Source organism: Onthophagus taurus, chromosome 7 (genome assembly GCF_036711975.1).
Source record: "Onthophagus taurus isolate NC chromosome 7, IU_Otau_3.0, whole genome shotgun sequence".
Lineage (NCBI taxonomy): Eukaryota > Metazoa > Arthropoda > Insecta > Coleoptera > Scarabaeidae > Onthophagus > Onthophagus taurus.
Window position 1 is genome coordinate 39,474,508 of NC_091972.1, and position 20,828 is coordinate 39,495,335.

Here is a 20,828-nt window from a genome sequence, read left to right on the forward strand (position 1 = left end):
ACAACACTCAAGCGGTGCACTCTTTACCGTCTTTGGCCTTTAATATATCGTCAGTGACATTTAAAAGTGCAGTTGTGCAACTACGTCCAGGCACAAATCCCGATTGACAGTCTGGTAATATATCATTTGAAATAATAAAGTTTTTAAATTGGTAGGAAATAACTTTTTCCAGTACTTTGCTCAAGGTAGGAAGAATAGAAATCGGTCGCAGGTGCTTAAAGTCAGTAGGTTTTTCGATTTTCGGTATTGGAATGACCACAGCAGACTTCCACTGCGAGGGAAAATGTGACTCAATTATGCAGCTGTTTATGAGATGTGTGATATATGGAAGGGCATAAGGAACTATCAATTCAATCATCTGCGCAGATATGCCATCAGAGCCAACAGACTTACTGGTGATTGACCTGATAATGCCAAATACAGTATCTTCATCTACTATCTCGCTATAGCTGTTATTTGAGTAAAATAGTATCGTATCCTTTATGTTATTAATATTGACGTCAGGAGTACCACCAACAAATGAATTATTTATCTGATTTACGTTTGAAAGGTGAGACGGTATATCTTTCGACTTTTTACTCCCTATATGACATCTACGAATAGTGTTCCACATTTCTTTTTTATCCGTGCGTGTATGTAAATTATTAAAGTATATATATAGTTTCCAGTATATAGTTTCCAGATATCTGGTAAGAGAGATCCCTTTATCAGCGGAAATGGAAGCAATCAATTTTGGCAGAGAAGCCCCTAAAACAAGGATATCAAAGGAGATATTATGGAAATAGGTAACCATGAGAAACTGGCGATTTTAATGCACAAAATTCAGCTTGGGGCAATCGCATAAAGAACACTAGGGCAAGAGAATTTAGAAATGTTATCAGGAACAGAGAAGTCGAAAACATAGAACCAGCACAGTGGAGATGTTATCGATTTGTTCATAAAAAAAGGGATAAAGATCTGAAATGAAATGACCCCTTTCCACTAATCGCCAAAATTCTGCTAGAACTTACTTAAGTATACATCGTTAAAGATATAGAGGAGTAACAGAATATAAATTTAGAAGTCGAAAAACTAACTTAGAAAGCTATGGAAGATGCAAAAGTCATGTTTTGGTCAACAAAGGCAAACAAACTTACTTTATCTTTTGAGGAGACGAAGTTAATAAAGGAGAAAAATATCTATTACGACACAAAAACGCATACAATCAGCTACAGAAGGCAATTAAGAAAATGCTAGATAATCATAAGGAGAAAATGTGGGACAAGATTCTTCTTAGGGGTGGAGAAGATTCAAACTATTCTTTATGGAAGCTCCTGACGAAGATAAGAAGGCAGTGAGAACACAAAACGTTACAAAAATTCCGGCAGGTCAATGGATATTCAACGACCATGAAAAAGCAGAACATTTAAAATTTCAGATTAATAACAGAAAAATTTGCGAATTAGAGACAGTTAAAGACAAACATTCAATAAATTGTAAATACTGCAGTAAGGAGTACTTCATGTATACACATATTTAACCAATGTGTTAAGTTTTTCTTATTTGAATCCATGTTGCAAGCTCTTAGATAATATTTAAAATTGGTGATTAATTAGAAAAAATTAAATTACTTCTTATACTTGCTGTTTAAATATTTATTGATACCGGTTTCGAAGTTTTACTTCATCATCAGTCAAAACCTTAATTAAATGAAATAACAAAACAAAATCAAAAACATCGTAATTAAACCAAAACTTCGAAACCGGTATCAATAAATATTTAAACAGCAAGTATAAGAAGTAATTTAATTTTTTCTAATTAATCACCAATTTTAAATGTGTTAAGTGTCCAGTGGAAATTAAAAGACGCGTTCAATAAAATTTTCCACCGCTTCAAATAATCTTGCACCTCCATCTGCTCGAGAACCGACAGCATAGTCCTTGTGAACTTCAAGTAATACCAGATTCAAACGACCTCTCTCTGTGTTCTCCACCATCAGCCAGTTCCTTTGTAGCATCTAGATTCAGGACCATGGAATATTTTGCTGACAGAGAGATCCCAAAGCGTGATTTGATAAGTAACTTGGTTAATGAAAACGCGCTTTTTAGTAACATCAACTTTATAAACTGGATAAAATGCATAAATCGCTAGCTCTTGCCATATATGCAATTGGTTCTCCTTTATCTATGGTTGGACACGCACTACGGGAGAAACTTTTTTAAAACACTTAGACCGTCATATACCTTGCCAATCAGAAAGAAATTATCCACAACATTTTTGGATACAGAATATGCGGATATGAAATAATTGATCAGCGACTGAAACAGGCTGAAATTCTTCATTTGCAATGTGATGGATGGAGTAATTTACTAAATAAGGGTATAGTAACTTTTGTGGTGTCAAAACCTGAACCGGTGTTTGTGGATTTTATTTCTACAGGGTCTAGTAAACACACAGCAGAATATATTAAGAGTGAAATAAAGAAGATTGTTGATAAATTTGGCGCCGAACAGTTCCTTGTGGTAGTCGAAGACTAATACTATCCTCATATTGTACCACTGGGTTGCATGACTCATATTCCTCATCTTCTGTGCAACGATATCTTAAATTTTCCATCTATACCACACGCTACACACATAGTTAATGCAATAAAACGATCCCAAATCTTATCTTTTCTACTAAAGAAGTGTAAAGTTATTTTGAAACTACCATGTAAAACGCGCTGGGGATGCCACCTCTATTGCGTGGAAAGCTTAATATTAAAAAAAGTCAGTCTTCAAACTTTAGTTGTTCACGAAAAGGCAACGTCGCGTCGTTGGATATAGATATAAAAACTCGTTTACTAGATGATACTTTGTGGGCGCAAGTACAATAACATTCATGACATTCTGCATCCTATTGTTCCACTAATAACCATCCTAGAATCAAACACCCCGATGATCCACAAAGTGCACAGTCCGATTCATCTTGCCGCTGCACTACTGAATCCTTGTTAATCCTAAAGGAAGCAGTTTGTCACGGTCGGAGGAAATAGACGCAATGGAGTTTATACACAACCTATACTAGTTAATGCACTTGGATGTAATGGCAGATTTGACAAATTATAAATCAAATGATGGATTGTGGAATCAAAAAGATTCTTGAACTAAAATTAGAACTAACAATAGAAACTTTCGGGTATAGCTGTGCGTATTTTAAGAAAAGGTTTAACGTTTCGGATGCCTTCAGAAACTGGTTCGAAGTGACAAAATCGGAAATCGGAAACAATATATAGGTCAGAAAAACTAATTAATAATCAATTAAAGCTAATTACAAGCTAATTATTAACTAATTGCATCGCGTCCGGTGTGAGGCTCAGCTCATGTTCTGGTAAGCTCTCAGCCATCTTCTCTGTTGACGTTATTTCTAGGTCGATGGATCTCTATGGCTTCTCTTGTCAGTCTATGGTAATATCTGTTGTCCCTGGCCAGCACCTTTGTTTGTTCGAAGTCTATTCAGTGTCCCTCTGCATGGCAATGTTCCGCAACCGCCGACTGCTGGATCTTCTTCAACCTTACATCCCTTTTGTAATAATTCGGGAATTATTTAATGGTTTTTGGGAATAAACCATACGAATTATATATTTAGTAGAAACCAAATATCACGTCTCGCGTTTACAACCGACATCTGGGATGGTGACCAGACGTCGAAATAAATTTTGGGAAAGATTAATGTATAAGCAATTTTATAGGGAAACACAAATCGTGATAACGAAGAAGTCGTTAAAAATAAAATAGACGTTAGAAAACGTAAAGTTTGATGGCTCCCTCAGTTTGGGATTTACGTGATGATTTTTGAGATTAGCTAGCGGCGGATGTTATCTTCTGGCCCCGTGGTCAAAAATTAAAACACAAGTCTTTTGATTCCCCTTTTCCTGACAGAGCCTTAGTGCAAGAACCCACGGTTCTGAAATAGTGACCGCGCGCTTGTCATTTGTTTTGATTTACATGCTAAGATCAGTTAGGGGTCCTTTAGACTAAGAATTAGGAAGCGCGAAATACTGTTTCTGGTGGCAGCGGTATTACCAAAGGTCGAGATCGTTCAGAGGCTGCCTCACCACACTTTCATGCTCCTTGATGCGGCACTCGAAGTTACGTCCAGTTTGGCCAACGTAAACCTTCCTACAACTGCACGATAGTCGGTAGAGGGAGTCTCCTTTTAATGGAGTTCGTTTGTCCTTGGCTATCGGAAGTGTGTTCCGAATATTGCTGACCGTTACACCTGAAACATAGGGAAGACAGATAAATCCGAGTGGTTTTGTACTTACCGCGTCCTCCCTCTGCTTTCGCTGCTTGATGGCCCGGTTGAGTGGGCAGAGAGGGCTGGAAAAATTACTTTTCTTGCCCATAATTGCAAATTAACCAATCCTGAAGTAACAGAAACGGGGGAAACCCATCGAAGGAAGCACAGTGGGCACAGAAGACGAAACAGACGGCAGTCCGACGACTATGCCTGAACCTGTCATTAACAGCTTCATTTCAAAATTTGTGGAAAACGATGTTGTTAACAATCCCAAAACCGAGAAAAGATGCACACCGAACTGTGTTGTCGTAGATTACTACTCCTAAAAAATTAATGTAAATTCAGGAAACCAAGAGGAGTTATACACCAGGCAGCGAATTTTATTAACACATTCGAACTTGATATAGACATCAGATAATTGTGGTACTATTAGATGTCGAGGGGGTAACCTAAAAGGGAAGCTGATCAAAGTGACGGATTCTTTTCTGAAGAATAGGTACTTTACTTCCGGGTGAAAATGGGAGACCCAGCGTAAGAAGATTGAAAGAAAGTGTACCGCAAGGACCTCCGCTTTCTCTTCTGCTATATACGAGCCCTAACAACTATATATATGGGACATAATAGAATTTATATGTATTTAACAACAACTAAACAGATTATTTTGTTTTAATACATTTTTCAAATTAATATCATTTAATTAGACAATTAACAACAATTTTATCTAATGAACAACACAAAAACAAAATACATATCCTATTACTTCTAATTAAACTACAAAAATGTAAATTTTGCCTGACAACTAAATATTGGGACATTGCACGATTTGTATTCCTAATATGGAGTAACAACGCCCTGAGATTTTATAACTGCTTGAATTCGATTGGGCATTGAATTCACTAAGGTTCTCCACTGTTCAGGAGTAAATCCATCCCAAATTTGCTTTATTTTGGCTTTAAATTCTGGCAATGTCCGTTGTGGGTTGTTCCTCAAAGTTTGTTGCATTTTGTGCCACACTGTTTCAATTACATTCAGATCTGGACTGTTGGTAGGCCAATACAGAACATTAATATTTTGATCGCCGACCACTTTTTTGTAGTTTTGGCCGTATGACAAGCCGCTCCATCCTGCTGAAATATGTAATTTTCGCCAACATTTAACTGCACGATACTTGGTAGTATGCTGTTTTGTAGTATTTGTTGATATTTTGCGGCGTTCACGGTGCCATCAATAAATTCAAAGCATCCTTATCCTGAAGCTGTCATACAGCCCCAAATGATTACTCCCTTCGGAAATTTTACACAACGTTTTAAACAATCTTTATGAAATGCCTCATGTTTATTGCAAATTTCGATTCATCGCTGAATATTATCCTGAAAAAGTCTTCTGCTGACCAAGACAGTTTAGATTTTGCCCATGTGAGCCTGGCTTTCTGTTGTTTTTCTGTTAACAGAGGTCTTTTGCTTATAAAACAACATTTTTCTAAAAGCGACATTTTTTAATTATTGCTTGTAAGTAAACGTCGTAAAACTTTAATCCACTTTTAAGATCCATTTGCGACCGCATTTCCTTGATATATTTAATCCAGTTTCATTATTCCATTCAGCGGTAACTTGTCTTAAAATATTTCTTCGTCCTTTTTTGCAGATTTTTACAAGTATTCTTTTATTTCTATCAGAAACTAATTTTGGATGACCTGAACTTTTACCCGTTTTTTCTAAAATTTGCCCAGTTTCTCCATAATGTTTAATTACTTTCCACGCTGTGCTTTTAGGAATATTAAGTTCGTCTGCTTTTTCACGTATTGTTTTATTGTGGCAATAATTTTTAATCACTAATTCACGGATTTTTGATTCTGTACAGATACCACGCACCATTTTAATTGATAAATACAGATTTACTCAACAGCAACAATGTTACAAGCTTTAGAACAAACCGGCAATTTAAAAATTAGATTGAATACGCAAAACGCAACTGAAATACTAGGTTGTAATAAGAATAGCACGGAGAAAAACGCTCTAGATATCCCGAAGAGAATAGAGATAAAGAACAAAATTCCACACCTAAGAGTAACATTTAAGTAAACGCCGAAAAACAAGCAACCAAAAGATTAAACAATGCGTAAAGGACAATACATGAATTATATCCTACCTCCAAGCATCATTATTATCTAAGTCCTGAGCCTACTCTACATATAAAATGTTCATTGAAAATTTTTTGTTTTTTGAATTACCTGCAAAAGTACAATAAGAAATTTTCTTGATCAACGATAGTGCCCTTTCTTGTTCTTCAGAAACATAGAGAATTAATTTATCGTATTGATATGGTTGAGATGGGTAAAGTTCAATTTAATAGACTGCCTAAGTCTGACGTCACAGAGATGGGCGGAGGAGCCATACTGACTCCAAACAATTTCGTTGCTAACCACAGTTGCTAACGTTAAATCGCCAAAAAATGTCATTTGAAATGTCATCACTTAGTTTATTTTATTTTAACACTAATGAAAAATTGCATATGGTGATTTACCGTTAGCAACACAGTTAGCAACGAAAATGTTTGGAGTCAGTATAAGGTCCGCCCATCTCTGTGACGTCAAGGCTTAGGTGTCTATTGGAATTTCTCAAAATAGTATTTAGATCATTATCTCACAAAGTATTCATAAATTTGATGAACAATAAACCATAAAGAAAATATTTTTTTAAAATTATCTCCAACGGATAAAGTGTAAAATAATCGGATAAAAATAACAATAGAGATTACAGCTATAATCTGGTTAGAAATGAAATTTAATTTATATTGCATCATTTTGGTCAAGTCAAGCACTTAAAGTTAAGTATAACAAAAGTTAAATTCCTAAATGCTAAATTATTACTGATAATAAACTAATAATAGTTTTAAAACAAATTAATTTATCTTTCTTCATCAGATTGATTTCGATACATGTAGCGAGCGCAACATTTCGAGAAATTATTTATATTTTGCGAAAATTAAATTAAGTTACTTTAGAAAGGCAACAAGGATTTAAATAGCATTTTTTATTAAAACCTATATTTTCAATGTTGCTTGTTTGCCAAAGTTCAGCATTCATGACGCGATAACTTAACCTCTGATCGACAATTTTTAAAAGATTCTCGATATGGGTGTCATGGGCATGTTCCATAAATACTTGGCATAGGTCACTGATGTACCATGAACCTAAGGTTATATCTCGATAAGCACTAAAATCTACAAGGAAAGTACAATTTTATTTTGTTAAAAAAATGTTGCTTTATCAACTACTTACCTTCTATAGTACTATAACATATTAAGATATCTTCTATTTTTCGTCGTCGTGGAACTAAATGCGAGTCCCTATGCGAATCCTTCTGAACGTCAGTCTTAATAGGATTCCTAAAAAACAGAACATTTTTATTATTATTAAAAAAATTATTCATAACACATTACCAAGACAATCATTATTTGATAATAGTATATGAGCATATAATAAGGGCTATTATTCACTAAGGGCGTAGCGGAGCGAGTAAAATTCGGAAACTATTCAAATTTTACACATTTACCAGCAATATCGTTTAATATATCTTAATAATTAAAAACTGTGAATGAATTGATGTTATTGGAAAAATGTTATTTTGTAACATCTCAAAAATTAGAAATGTTGGAAAAAATGTTATAGATGAAATTTGCTTGGAAAGAACCACTATATTATTATTCGAAAGCGATTATGGCCCATTATAGTCCACCTGCTCACAATTTCTTCTTCATCGTTTAACTTAACTGTTTACTTTACTTTTATATAAACTTTCATGTTCTGGTTCTCTCTACTATGTGCTTCCTTTTTTTTCTCAATTCCCTTACAAGTTTGTCTCTATTAGAATATCTTTTGGCAACAATGGAGTAGAAATGAAGAAGTAAGCTATTTAACACCAATAACTCCATTTCTGTTGATAATACAGTGAAATTCACTTAAAGTGCAATATGCAAAACTATATTTCTATAGAAACCAGGGCTACCTACTTAATTTGTTCCACATAAAATGCAACATGTGTGAATGTTTCTAGTTCTAGGACTAATGTTAGTTCTAGTGACAGTGTCACTATGTTGCATACTTTTATTACACTAAAACTAGAACTAACACTAGACCTAGAACTAGAAAATATCGGGTTTAGCCGTGCGTCTTCAGACGTGCGTCATTAGAAACATCTTATGCTAACTAACGCTAGCTACCACTGTCACTAGAACTAACATTAGACCGTGAACTAGAAACATTAAGGTTTAGCCGTCTTAAGAGACGCATGGCTAAACCCGAATGTTTCTAGTTCTAGGTCTTGTGTTAGTTCTAGTAATAGTGTAGAGTAAAAATGTTTCTAGTTCTAAGTCTAGTGTTAGTTCTAATTTTACACTATCACTAGAACTAAGATAAGACCTAGCACTAGAATCATTCGGGTTTAGCTGTCTTTAGAAACCTGTCTCATATTTTCAAACCCGATATTTTCTAGTTCTAGGTCTAGCTTTAGTTCTAGTTTTACTCTAACACTATTACTAGAACGAACACAAGACCTAGAACTAGAATCATTCGGGATTAGCCGTCTTGAAAGACGTGCGGCTAAACCCGAATGTTTCTAGTTCTAAGTCTAGTGTTAGTTCTAGTGTTACACTAGCACTATCACTAGATCTAGTGATAGTGTTAGAGCAAAAGTAGAACTAGACCTAGAACTAAAAAAAATCGGGTTTAGCCGCAGGTCTCTCAAGACGGCTAAACCCGAAAGATTTTAGTTCTAAGTGTTGTGTTAGTTCTAGTGATAGTGCTAGTGTAACACTAGAACTAACACTAGACTTAGAACTAGAATCATTCGGGTTTAGCCGTCTTGAGAGACCTGCGTCTTGAGAGTTCTAGTGTTATATTAGCACTATCACTAGAACTAACACAACATTTAGAACTAGAATCATTCGGGTTTAGCCGTCTTGAGAGGCCTACGGCTAAACCCGATATTTTCTAGTTCTAGGTCTAGTTATACTTTTGCTCTAACACTATCACTAGCACTAACACAAGACCTAGAACTAGAATCATTCGGGATTAGCCGTCTTGAAAGACGTGCGGCTAAACGCGAATGTTTCTAGTTCTAAGTCTAGTGTTAGTTCTAGTGTTACACTAGCACTATCACTAGAACTAACACAAGACTTAGAACTAAACTCACTCGGGTTTAGCCGTCTTGAGAGACGTGCGGCTAAACCTGAATGTTTGTAGTTACAAGTCTAGTGTTGGTTCTAATTTTACACTATCACTAGAACTAACATAAGATCTAGTACTAGAATCATTCGGGTTTAGCCATCTTGAGAGACGTGCTGCTAATCCCGAATGTTTCTAGTTCTAGGACTAATGTTAGTTGATGCAATAGAGCAGCTGTGGGTCAAGATACGACTGGACGGGTTGAGTCTTGCCTTGGCGGTTGTGTACAGACCCCCGCCAGTCAATTATAATTTGTTCCTCAATGAATTAGAGGACGCGCTTTCGATTATATTGCCTACGGTGGACAAGGTGGTGATTCTTGGGGATTTTAATATCGACATGTTGACCGTGGGTACCCATAAGTCCCTAGCGCTACAAGATTTACTTGATTCTACGGGCTTGTGTCATTGAGGGACCAACACGAGTAACCCAATCATCGTCTACTTTGATTAATCTGATACTGGTATCTGACCGCAGTATGGTCAGTGAGGTAAGTGTCGCAGACGGGGGAAGTATGTCAGATCATGATATAATATACTGCAATCTAAAATTTAAAACCCCACTACATCCGCCTCGGATTAAACGATCACTTCGCTGATGATCTGTATGTATGTAGTTTCATGTGAGGTTGGTTAAACCACAGGTGGTATGTATAACCAAAGCACTTGGGCCCCAACGGTCCCTTTGTACATCCTCACGGTTTACTTCGGCCATGTGTAGGTCTATTTGGAGAAGTGAAAGATGTTCGAAGATGACATCCGATCAGGCTGATACCGCTTCTCGCCTAGCGTTCAGCCGGGCTGGTACTCCAAGGCCCAGCAATTTGAAGACGACCCCCAAGCCGGGCTGGTACTCCAACGCCCAGAAACTTGGGTGCATGGCTGAGTACTGCTCAAAGAGCGCAGACGCGCACGACAACCAGAGATGTTAGACTGGTTGCCGGGACCGACGGCTTAACGTCCCCTTCGAAGGAGGCGACTCGGCGTGTATTCACTGGGAATCGAATCCAGGACGCCGGCGTGGTAGCCCGAGAGCTTACCACGGGGCCATTCGCCCCCACTGATGATCTGTATAGAATACCACCTTTTCACATGTTTGATATGCCTGACGGGGACTCCAAGGTAAATTTTTTCAATAAGTGCCCTATGTAGTGTTTTGGAGGTTCATTATCCACTGAAAACCTACAGTTTTGTTAGACCTCAGTCGCCATGGATCACTGATACTATCAAGTCTATGTAAAAAATTCGGGACACGACATATCGGGAATTTGAAGCAACAAAGCTACCGCACAAATGGACCTTCTATAAAAGAATGAGACGAATAGTTACGGAAACTATCCGTACAGAGCGCAGAGTATATCTAGAACTTTAAATTAAAAGCGCGAATAATAAATGGACAGCATTGAGAAAGGCGGATTTGTTTAATAAGAAGCAAATTTCAATACCGGGGCACCTTAAAAATCTAAACCAGTTGAATGCGCACTTTGTCGGTGTGGGTATATAATAATACAACTATTATCTTAATAATACACTATATAGCCAAGTTTTTGAATTTGCTGAAATTGGTGAAATCAATGTTGAGGAAACTATATTAACGCAATAAACAGTAATGCTATGGGCCCGCATATTATACCATATGTTAGGCATATTATAAATCATGTCATAGAAATTAGTTCTTTCCCGGCTGCGTGGAAGATATCGTTGCTAAATCCTCTCCCTAAAATTAATAATCCTCAAAGGTTGTCTGACTTAAGACCAATAAGCATATTGTCGGTTCTCTCAAAGGTCATGGAGAAGATATTATTTGAACAACTTAGCAAATATATTGTAAACAACAGCATTCTTCCGGACCAATAATCTGGTTTTCGCTCTGGTTTCAGTTGCACGACCGCGCTGGTTGACGTTGTGGATGACATTGTGAGAGCGATGGATTGCAATAAAGTTACCGTTCTTTGTCTGCTTGATTACTCGAAGGCCTTAGACACTTTGAATCATAAAATCTTGCTGTCCAAACTGCACTATATAGAGTTAAAGTGCAAAGCAGTTAATTTATTGAGAAGTTTTTTGGATAATAGGGTGCAACGTGTGCGTGTGGATGATCGGGTGTCGAAGACAATGACGGGTGTCCCACAAGGATCGGTTCTCTCCCCGCTCCTTTTCTCAATATACACTAACGATTTTCACAAGTATGTATCTTTCTGCAATATGCACCAATATGTCGATGATACTCAGCTTTATGGGTCTTTTGGCCAGGGTGAGGATGAGGAGGCCTGTGGGCGGATAAGTGCTGACCTGGATAATCTTGTGGATGTGTCTCGTCGTCATAATTTATTAATTAACTCAGCAAAAACAGATGTTATTATTTTTGATCCGAAAAAAAGGAGGGAAAGAATTAAGTCTAAACTTGACATACGCATAGGAAACCAACAATTAACTTGCAAAGATTCAGTTAAAAGTTTGGGAATAATTATCGATGAGAATCTAACTTTTAATGAGTATATTAACAAAAAGATCCGGCCTAACCCAACCCAACCATTTATAACGCGCGTCATTTTCTAACCGGTAGCAGTAAACGTTTACTTTGTGAGAGCCTGCTGTTATCGGGTTTTAACTATGGGGACATGTTGTACTCCTCTTTTCTATCTAAACGTATAACTCAAAAAATACAAAAAGTACAAAATTCATGTCTGCGACTATTTTTTGGTATAAGGCGACCAGACCACATTAGTCACAAGTTGATTGAAGTAAGCTGGTTAAATATGATCAACCGCAGAAAATTACATTGCGCAACAGCTTATTTCAATATTATAAGGTCAGGCCTTCGCCGGAAGATACGGTACAGAACGGACGTGCACACCCTCAATATTAGATTTAAGGGAACTCTCACACCACCCATTCACAAACGTCATTTTTTTAAAAAATGCTACACTTACTAAATTTTAAAATTGGTTAATGAAATTTCTGGATCTGTAGGACTGTATGCTGATTTTTGCGAACAATAAACTTGTTTATTCTTATATTACTATTAGTTCTAGTAACACTGTCACTATGTTGCATATTTTTATTACACTAAAACTAGAACTAACACTAGACCTAGAATTAGAAACATTCGGGTTTAGCCGTGCGTCTTCCGACGCACTAGTTCTAGGTCTAGTGTTAGTTCTAGTTTTACTCTAACACTATCACTAACACAAGACCTAGAACTAGAATCATTCGGGTTTAGCCGTTTTGAGAAACGTGCGGCTAAACGTTCTAATGTTCTAAGTCTAGTGTTAATTCTAGTGTTACATTAGCAGTATCACTAGAACTAACACAAGACCTATTGAATTACCCTATTTATCTACTTTACAAAACTGCCATCGTATATTCGATGGATACCCTGAAACGACATTTGCTTAGAGAAAGAACTTTAGAGCTTAGAAGATGGAAATGCAGGATAGATATAGTGGTCCTCCAAGAGCTGCGGTTGAATGATATAGATACGCTAAAATCAAGGCACTACACAAAAAGTGTCCGAATTAGATGACTGGGCCATCAAGATAACGTCGAGGAGGATCTTCGAGCGATGAGAGTCCGCGTTTGGTGAAGACGCGCACCAGACCTTACATTAAAACTTACCTACAGCATTGAAAAATAAAAATTTTCGGTTTATCAATCATCCCTTTACAATTATCCCCATAAAATTGTTCTACAATCCATTTGGTACTTAAATTTTCTTCATCAATACTTTCAATCACGGTTTCTCCATTTATTTTTCCACCATGACTCATAACAATAGTAACACACATGTCGTATTTTTCCAAATTTTGATTAGTTGCGAACGATTTTACGATTTCCTCCATTTCTGATTTGGTTTTATTTTTTTCTTCAACAATATCGAATCCGAGTTGTGTAAAAAGTTTTACAATATTCTCTTGATCAACGATAGCGCCCCTTCTTTTTCTTTCTTTGTCTCTAAAGTCAATGTTATTAATCAACAGTAACATTCCGCGGTTTTTTGGCGATTGCGTATAGTATGTTGTTACTTTTGAGTTATTCTGATGACAACATCGCGACTTTTTAATATTTATTTTTAAATCTTTCTTCTCGCTAAACGGCAACTTTCCGCGATTTTTAATTGAATGTTTGAACGAAATTGTTTCTAAGTTATCCCATCTCATTATTGTACCTGGTGTTAATGAAACATTCTGTTTCTTTAATGGACCATTTTCATCATTTTCTAGCAATGATTTATAAAATGTTGAACTTTTTAAGATGTCGTTATAAACATCGTCATGTTTTATGTTTAATATGTTTCCCCTTTTTAATTCCTTTATTATATCCTCTTTACTATTTCTATCTGTTATTATGAAGATGTTCTCCTTCACTCGTTTATATTGATGAGATAATAATCCTCTGCTGGGTGAAATACTCAAGTATATGTTGCAGTGCTTTAAACAATTTATTGAGGAAATAATAAAGTTTGGTAGCTCATTAACATTAGATAGATTTATTATGTCTTCGAAATAATATGTTTTCTTTGCCCTTCTAATTCGGATTTCATCTGTTGCGGTTGTTATATCTCTAAAAATAAACAATATAACCGTATTAGGAAGATTATTGATTATGTCGATGACTTACTCTTGATTCAGTTCCTTAGACATAGTTTAATAAATAGAAAATTGCACCGATACTGAAATAGTTTAGAGAAAATCACAAAATAACGTTATACTGCGAGATTCATATCAGAATTGAAATGTTTCTTTAAACTATAAATCTATATAGTATATCAATTAAATAGAAAAAATGATTTATCAATTTTCACTATCAGGGGATCGATAAAGACAATAATATAGTATTACAAGAAAAATACAATGTTATCAAAATATATGTTCAAAATATACTTCCAAAAAAATTTAAATGATACACGGAAACTATTTTTAAGTGTTTTAGGTTTTTTTTATTAAAATATAATCCGTTTTGAATATTAATTAATCGATATTTATCTCAGGTTGTTGTAATTGATCAATATGTCTTTTAATTGCATAAAAGAAGTAGAGCTAAGATATCTGGGAGTAAATAAGACCCAAAATAGAAAAGAGTCACCATGGGAAATAAACCTTTTTTCGCCATGAACGATCAAAGGATATTCATCGAAATACAAAATACGTTTATACAAAATGATAATCAGGTTAGTTACGGATGTAAGATATGGACCCTAACTTAAAAAAATGGCAAACATACTGAGTACCTTTGAAACGAGAATTCTGAGAAGAATACTAGGAGGGATTAGAATTGCTGGGGAATTGATTCTCCATTCACTATCTCAGTATATCTATAAGGTTCCAACGATTGCGACAGGTGATGAGGATAGGAAAAAAGAGCCCTTAACGGAAGAATGCAAGAAGCTAGTCTTCAGAAAGCAGTATTTAATCTCCACAAAGCAATTTTAGTCTTTAGAAAGCAGTATTTAGTGTTCCAGACGCTGTATTTAGAACTGTCGGCAGTATCTAGTCTTCAGAAAGCAGTATTTAGTCTTCTAGAAGCAGTATCTAGTCTTTTGTCAAAGTTATGTATGTTTTCTCCAAAATATTTTATCTTTCTTTTGCAGTATTTAGACCTGTTAGCAGTATCTAGTCTTCAGAAAGCAGTGTTTAGTCTCCACAAAGCAATTTTAGTCTTTAGAAGGCAGTATTTAGTGTTCCAGATGCCGTATTTAGACCTGTCGGCAGTGTGTAGTCTTCAGAAAGCAGTATTTAGTCTTCAGAAAGCAGTATTTAGTCTTCTAGAAGCAGTATTTAGTCTTCTGCCAAAGTTATGTATGTTTACTCCAAAATATTTTATCTTTCTTTTGCAGTATTTAGACCTGTTAGCAGTATCTAGTCTTCAGAAAGCAGTATTTAGTCTCCACAAAGCAATTTTAGTCTTTAGAAGGCAGTATCTAGTCTTCAGAAAGCAGTATTTAGTCTTCAGAAAGCAGTATTTAGTCTTCAGAAAGCAGTATTTAGTCTTCAGAAAGCAGTATTTAGTCTTCAGAAAGCAGTATTTAGTCTTTTGCCAAAGTTATGTATGTTTTCTCCAAAATATTTTATCTTTCTTTTGCAGTATTTAGACCTGCTAACAGTATCTAGTCTTCAGAAAGCAGTATTTAGTCTCCACAAAGCAATTTTGGTCTTTAGAAGGCAGTATTTAGTGTTCCAGACGTTCTATTTAGACCTGTCGGAAGTATCTAGTCTTCAGAAAGCAGTGTTTAGTTTTCTAGAAGCAATATCTAGTCTCCTGCCAATATTATGTATGTTTTCTCCAACAATATCTTATCTTTCTTTTGCAGTACTGAGACCTGTCAGCAGTATCTAGTCTTCAGAAAGCAGTATTTAGTTTTTTAGAAGTAGTATCTACTCTTCTGCCAACGTTATGTATGTTTTGTTCTTGATACTGACAGCAACTTCTTTCTGGGTGTCTATCATTCGGTACCTCATTTCTGCAGCTGTTACTTTGCTTTTGTGCTTATCCTGCATTGGCTAAGTTTCCGTATTGGTGATTTCCTGTCTTGTGCAATAACAAGACAAGTCCATTGGTTTCTTGGTCATATTCTTCGCATTCTTTTATTGAACACATAAGTATTGCCATGAAAAATCATGTTTGTTAGGGATACTTTAGTTATACGTTGCAGTATCTCATTTTCTTCTTGATGTCCCCTTTGCAGGTACTGCAGTATTTGTGATGTATCTGAAATTCTTTGCGATATTCGAAGTTTTAATGCATTTAGCAATTCCAAAGCAATTGAACTTTCTTGTTCACACAGCATATTTATCTATGTACCATGAACTTTGGTGAAGCCTTAGCAGTACAAATATTTGAATCTCTTCGGCATTACTCATCTACTGTCATTTTTGCAGGTGCCAAACTGTTAATAATTGTTCTTTAATATATTTTGGTAAAAATTAATATATTTTTCACGAGAGGCTCATGCTCTATGATGACACCTCCTTCTACTTCATCATTGGAATCGTTATACTCTTCTTCAACTATATCATCATCATTTCTACTTTCTCTTTCCGCTTCCCCATTTTCTACATTTTCTTTTGTACTTTTGGTTTTATAGAAAATATCTGTTATGGCTAAATTTATACCATGAGCCAAGCGTAACTGATCTTCAGCATCTATTAGTTTTCCTAATTTCATCATAACAGCTGCATCATCAGTGATGATGCTAATTTCATTAATTTTTAAATCAAAAGTTGCTAACTTTTCTTTAACCAATTGCGCGTTCCTTCACTAAAATGCACATTACTATTAATAATTACGAACTGAAGTCTACTCATCGAATGTTATGCTGAATGGTGTACCTTTAGCAAATCCTCTTGCTCGTAAACCTTCTCTGATGTTTTGAGAGGTAACAAAAATATGAAATAGCAAAACATCTTGAGCAGTCATACGAGCCATTACTTCTGAAAGTTCATCATTCTTCTTGTTTTTGAAATAGCTGGTAATCAGTTTTGGTTTCTTGGAAATAATTTGACGATCAGTATCGTCGGTAGTTGGTTTACATCTTTTCTTCACATTAAATTCATGAATTGTTTTCAAATGGGCATGAAGACCACTAGTTAATCCACCAATATTTTTTTGTTAGCAATCTGTCCATTGACCTCTATTAGGAAATGATACCACACTGATGTTTCATTATCCCCGTTTCTATGATCGATAAATCGTTTTTTATCCATAACCAGCTAATTAAAATAATTTAAATAATGAAATATTTATTGTAACTTTACTTACTTTATGAGTTGGAAACCAAATTGTTGTTATTGTGCCTTCTAGCTTCTAAGAAGTCCTAACTGGAATTGTAATACAGCGCGTCAGCACCCCGTTTAGCAAATACTACCACTACACCAGAAAGCCGGATCGATAAATTAATACCAAATACTGGTTTTAAATACTGCACCAATTATGTCCGAGATCTCGGAATTGGAAGCTCTAGTCCACTCTAGTCCAAACCTACCATACATCTTGCAACGTCTAACTCAGAGTGGGCGGCTGCAAACAGAGTAAGTCTCAAGGTTAAGAGCGTCAACCCCTCTGACCCTTATTATCAGGATTTAACAATCGTACGGAAGTAAACCGCAGGTGGGTAGATTATTAACAGGCAAGTTCCACACCCCTAAAAGGGTGTGCCTCGAGGATTCTTGGGGAGGCACAAAATTAATACCAGGTCTAAGATATTACGGCTAAGTTCCCAGCCACCTTCTTTATTTATTTACTTTATTATTATTATTATTTCTGGCTCTAGCTAGCACCTTGGTCTTAGCTTTAATAGCTAATCTTTTTGTGGCAATGCTTTGCAACTGCCGACTGCTGGAATCTCCTTCAGTCGGACATCTCTCTCTTGCTCCTTGATACGGTACTCGATGATACATCCAGTTTGGCTAACTTAATACTTCCCACAACTGCATGATAGCCGATAGACTCTCATTCGCATTTCTCGAAAAATTCTCCCTTCCAGCTAAAATATATAGATGATAAACAGCAAGCCCGCCGGGATGAGTTTGGCCGAAGGCCATTCATGGCATTTTTGACTGGTACTCTGATATATTTAACTTCATGCCATTGAATGATTCTACAAAATGTGTAAAATCTCTGACATAAAATATATGATTCTGTTTTACCTGTAAAAGAAGACAGAATCTTGGCAAGGTGTTTCGTCAGCTGATACGTTGGAGAATTATAGCACTGACAATAGGGCGTAGCGGGACATTCAGTTTATAGATTACTTATAGTTACTTAATATTAAATTATTAATAAACACATCCTTCACTGATGGCTGTTTTCCGGATGAGTTAAAAAAGACAGTAATAATCCCAATCTATAAAAAAGGAGACAACTCCTGCTATGATAACTATCGTCCAATAGCACTTATATCGAATCTTGCTAAAATTTATGAGAAGCTTGTACACAACAGAATTATACATTATTTAAATAAATACAACATATTGACCAAGTTGGAGAGACTTGGCTTTAGAGGTGTTAGCTTGTCATGGATGAAATCCTATCTATCAGGGAGGTTACAATGTGTAGTTGCCCACAATGAACAGGGAACAGAAATAAGATCAGCTTGGAGAGAAGTCAAGCTGGGAGTACCTCAGGGTTCCATATTGGGTCCTCTATTGTTCCTCCTGTATGTGAATGACTTATCACGTGTAACGAACAACACTACGATAATGTTTGCGGATGACACAACGACTGTGGCCAGGTGTAGCACTGATTATGAAATCCAGAAATCACTTACTGTGGATCTGAATAAACTTGCGGATTGGTTTGAAGCGCACAACATAAAGTTAAGTACAAAAAAAACGAAAATTGTTAATTATCATTTATGCTCTGACCAGTTGACCAATGTTGAAGAGATTTCGTTTCTGGGTTGGAAAATGGATCCTGGACTGTCTTGGACCAATCATATTGATTTCCTTGCTGGTAAGATCAGTCATTTCTCCTCTGCCATTCGGCTTATTTCCAGATCAGCTGGCATTGAGGCAGCATTAAGTGCATGTTATGCTTATGTCCATTCCTTGCTAAGATATGGAGTTGTCTTTTGGGGCCGTGGTGTTGGTATAGATAGAATCTTCATACTACAGAAGAGGTGTGTAAGAGCAATCTTTGGTCTAAAAAATACTGATAGCTGTAGAAGTTACTTTAAAGGCTATAAAATACCTACCTTGTATAGAATTTATATTCCGGAATGTGCTGTATTGGTTAGGAAGAATTACTTTGAATTTTTCAAAAAATATGAAATATCACATCCTCGAAACACGCGCGGGAAGGTTAAATGCTATTTGGTGCCACCAAAAACGCACCTTACTAAGATTCAGAAGACGGCTCTGTACCAGAGTATCAAGATCTTCAATCACATTTCGGAAGGTACAAAGATCCTGCCAGTTCCAGGATTCCGGAGAAGACTGAGAGCTATTGTCACGGAAAATCCGATGTATACCATTGACATGTTTTTCCAATTTAATGTTTGAACTTAATGTGTATTATATTACAATGCAATTATTGTTAAATTGACGTACTCTACGCTTTTTTGGTAAAATGGGGGGAATAAAGTATTATTATTATTATTATTACTTGGTGGTACTGGAATCTGTACAAATTTCTCTGTTGTTCTGCTGAAATTTTTATAGATTATATTATTATCTTCTCGGTTGGGCCTTTCTTAATTTTTGTATAGGTTGCTGGATCAAAAAGGCTCGTAATCTTGACGACGTATTCTTCTTGTCCAATATCACGCTGGCATTCCCTTTGTCTGCTGGTAGGTCGATGATGTTGCTTTTTTCTCGATCGTCCATTGATTGTCAGATTTCATTTTGGTGGTTTCGCTGATTTAAGTACTCTCGCTATAGCTTATCGAATTCTCTTTGCTTTCACTGTAGGTATTCTACGAATAGCCGCTTCCACTTCGCAGCGTCCACTCTTCTGAGCGACTGCGTAATTTAATCCTGCCAAAGTAAATGTCCATTTGTTTGGAAATAGTTAGCAAATTCTTCTCGTATTGCTTGAGCATTCGTTGGACTTTTTCTTGGTACTTTTTTTAAATTGCACATTGATGTTTGGTTCATATTATCTCTTCGCCATGATCCTTCCACTACTGTGCCGTCATCTAGCTCAGAATCAAAAGTTCCCGTAGGCGCATACATATTTCTAGAATTTTCACTTTTCCTTAGAGAATTATGTAAGTAAACTGTTGTTAACACTACGTCTCTGGCCTTATGGGGTTTAAGGAGCATGGGTTTTCTCAGCACTCTAAACACAGAGGTAAGAATACCAAATGCATTTTCTACTACACGCCGTGCTCTTGATAAGCGGTAGTTGAATATTCTTTCTTTTGACCCTTTATCGTAGACTCCAGAATAAGGTTTCATTACATTTTCATGCAGTGCAAATGCTTCATCACCTAGAATAACATAGGGTACATGTTTTTCTCGTCCAGGAAGTGCTTTTGCTTTCGGAAGACATAGGCTTTATTCTTGTATTTTTTCCCATAATACACTATTCTTAAATATTCCCCCATCAGATATACGACCTTGCGAACCAACATCAGCAAAGAGAAAATTATAATTTGCATCCACAAGAGCAAAGAGGACAATGCTAAAGAATGATTTATAATTGTAATATTCGCTGCCACTATTTATGGGTGCTTGTAACATAACATGTTTCCCATCCATAGAGGCCAAGCAATGAGGATAATTCCATTGTTTTTCGAACTCTTGAGCACTTTGAAGCCATCCTTCTATTGTAGTGGGCATCTGTAAATAATCATTTTCTCAATATTCAGGATTTAATATAATTATTTCGGCTTAAGGCTTTGGCGA

General features: G+C 36.1%; 1 protein-coding gene across 2 annotated transcripts; it reads right to left on the reverse strand.

Annotated features, from left to right (window-relative positions):
* Positions 1 to 6,763: 6,763 nt before the first annotated feature.
* LOC111417229 (caspase Dronc-like) lies at positions 6,764 to 20,791 on the reverse strand. Of its 2 annotated transcripts, XM_071197674.1 has the most exons (5): positions 19,175 to 20,791; positions 14,104 to 19,121; positions 13,102 to 14,046; positions 7,541 to 7,647; positions 6,764 to 7,482 (listed from the first exon to the last, which is right to left on the reverse strand). In XM_071197674.1, exons 2-5 carry the CDS (start codon positions 14,124 to 14,126, stop codon positions 7,250 to 7,252), a joined length of 1,308 nt encoding a protein of 435 aa, XP_071053775.1. In that variant the 5' UTR covers positions 14,127 to 19,121; positions 19,175 to 20,791; the 3' UTR covers positions 6,764 to 7,249. The 2 variants fall into 2 exon arrangements, with proteins under 2 accessions (XP_071053775.1, XP_071053774.1); XM_071197673.1 differs by lacking the exon at positions 19,175 to 20,791 and having other exon boundaries at positions 14,104 to 19,166.
* Positions 20,792 to 20,828: the final 37 nt, after the last annotated feature.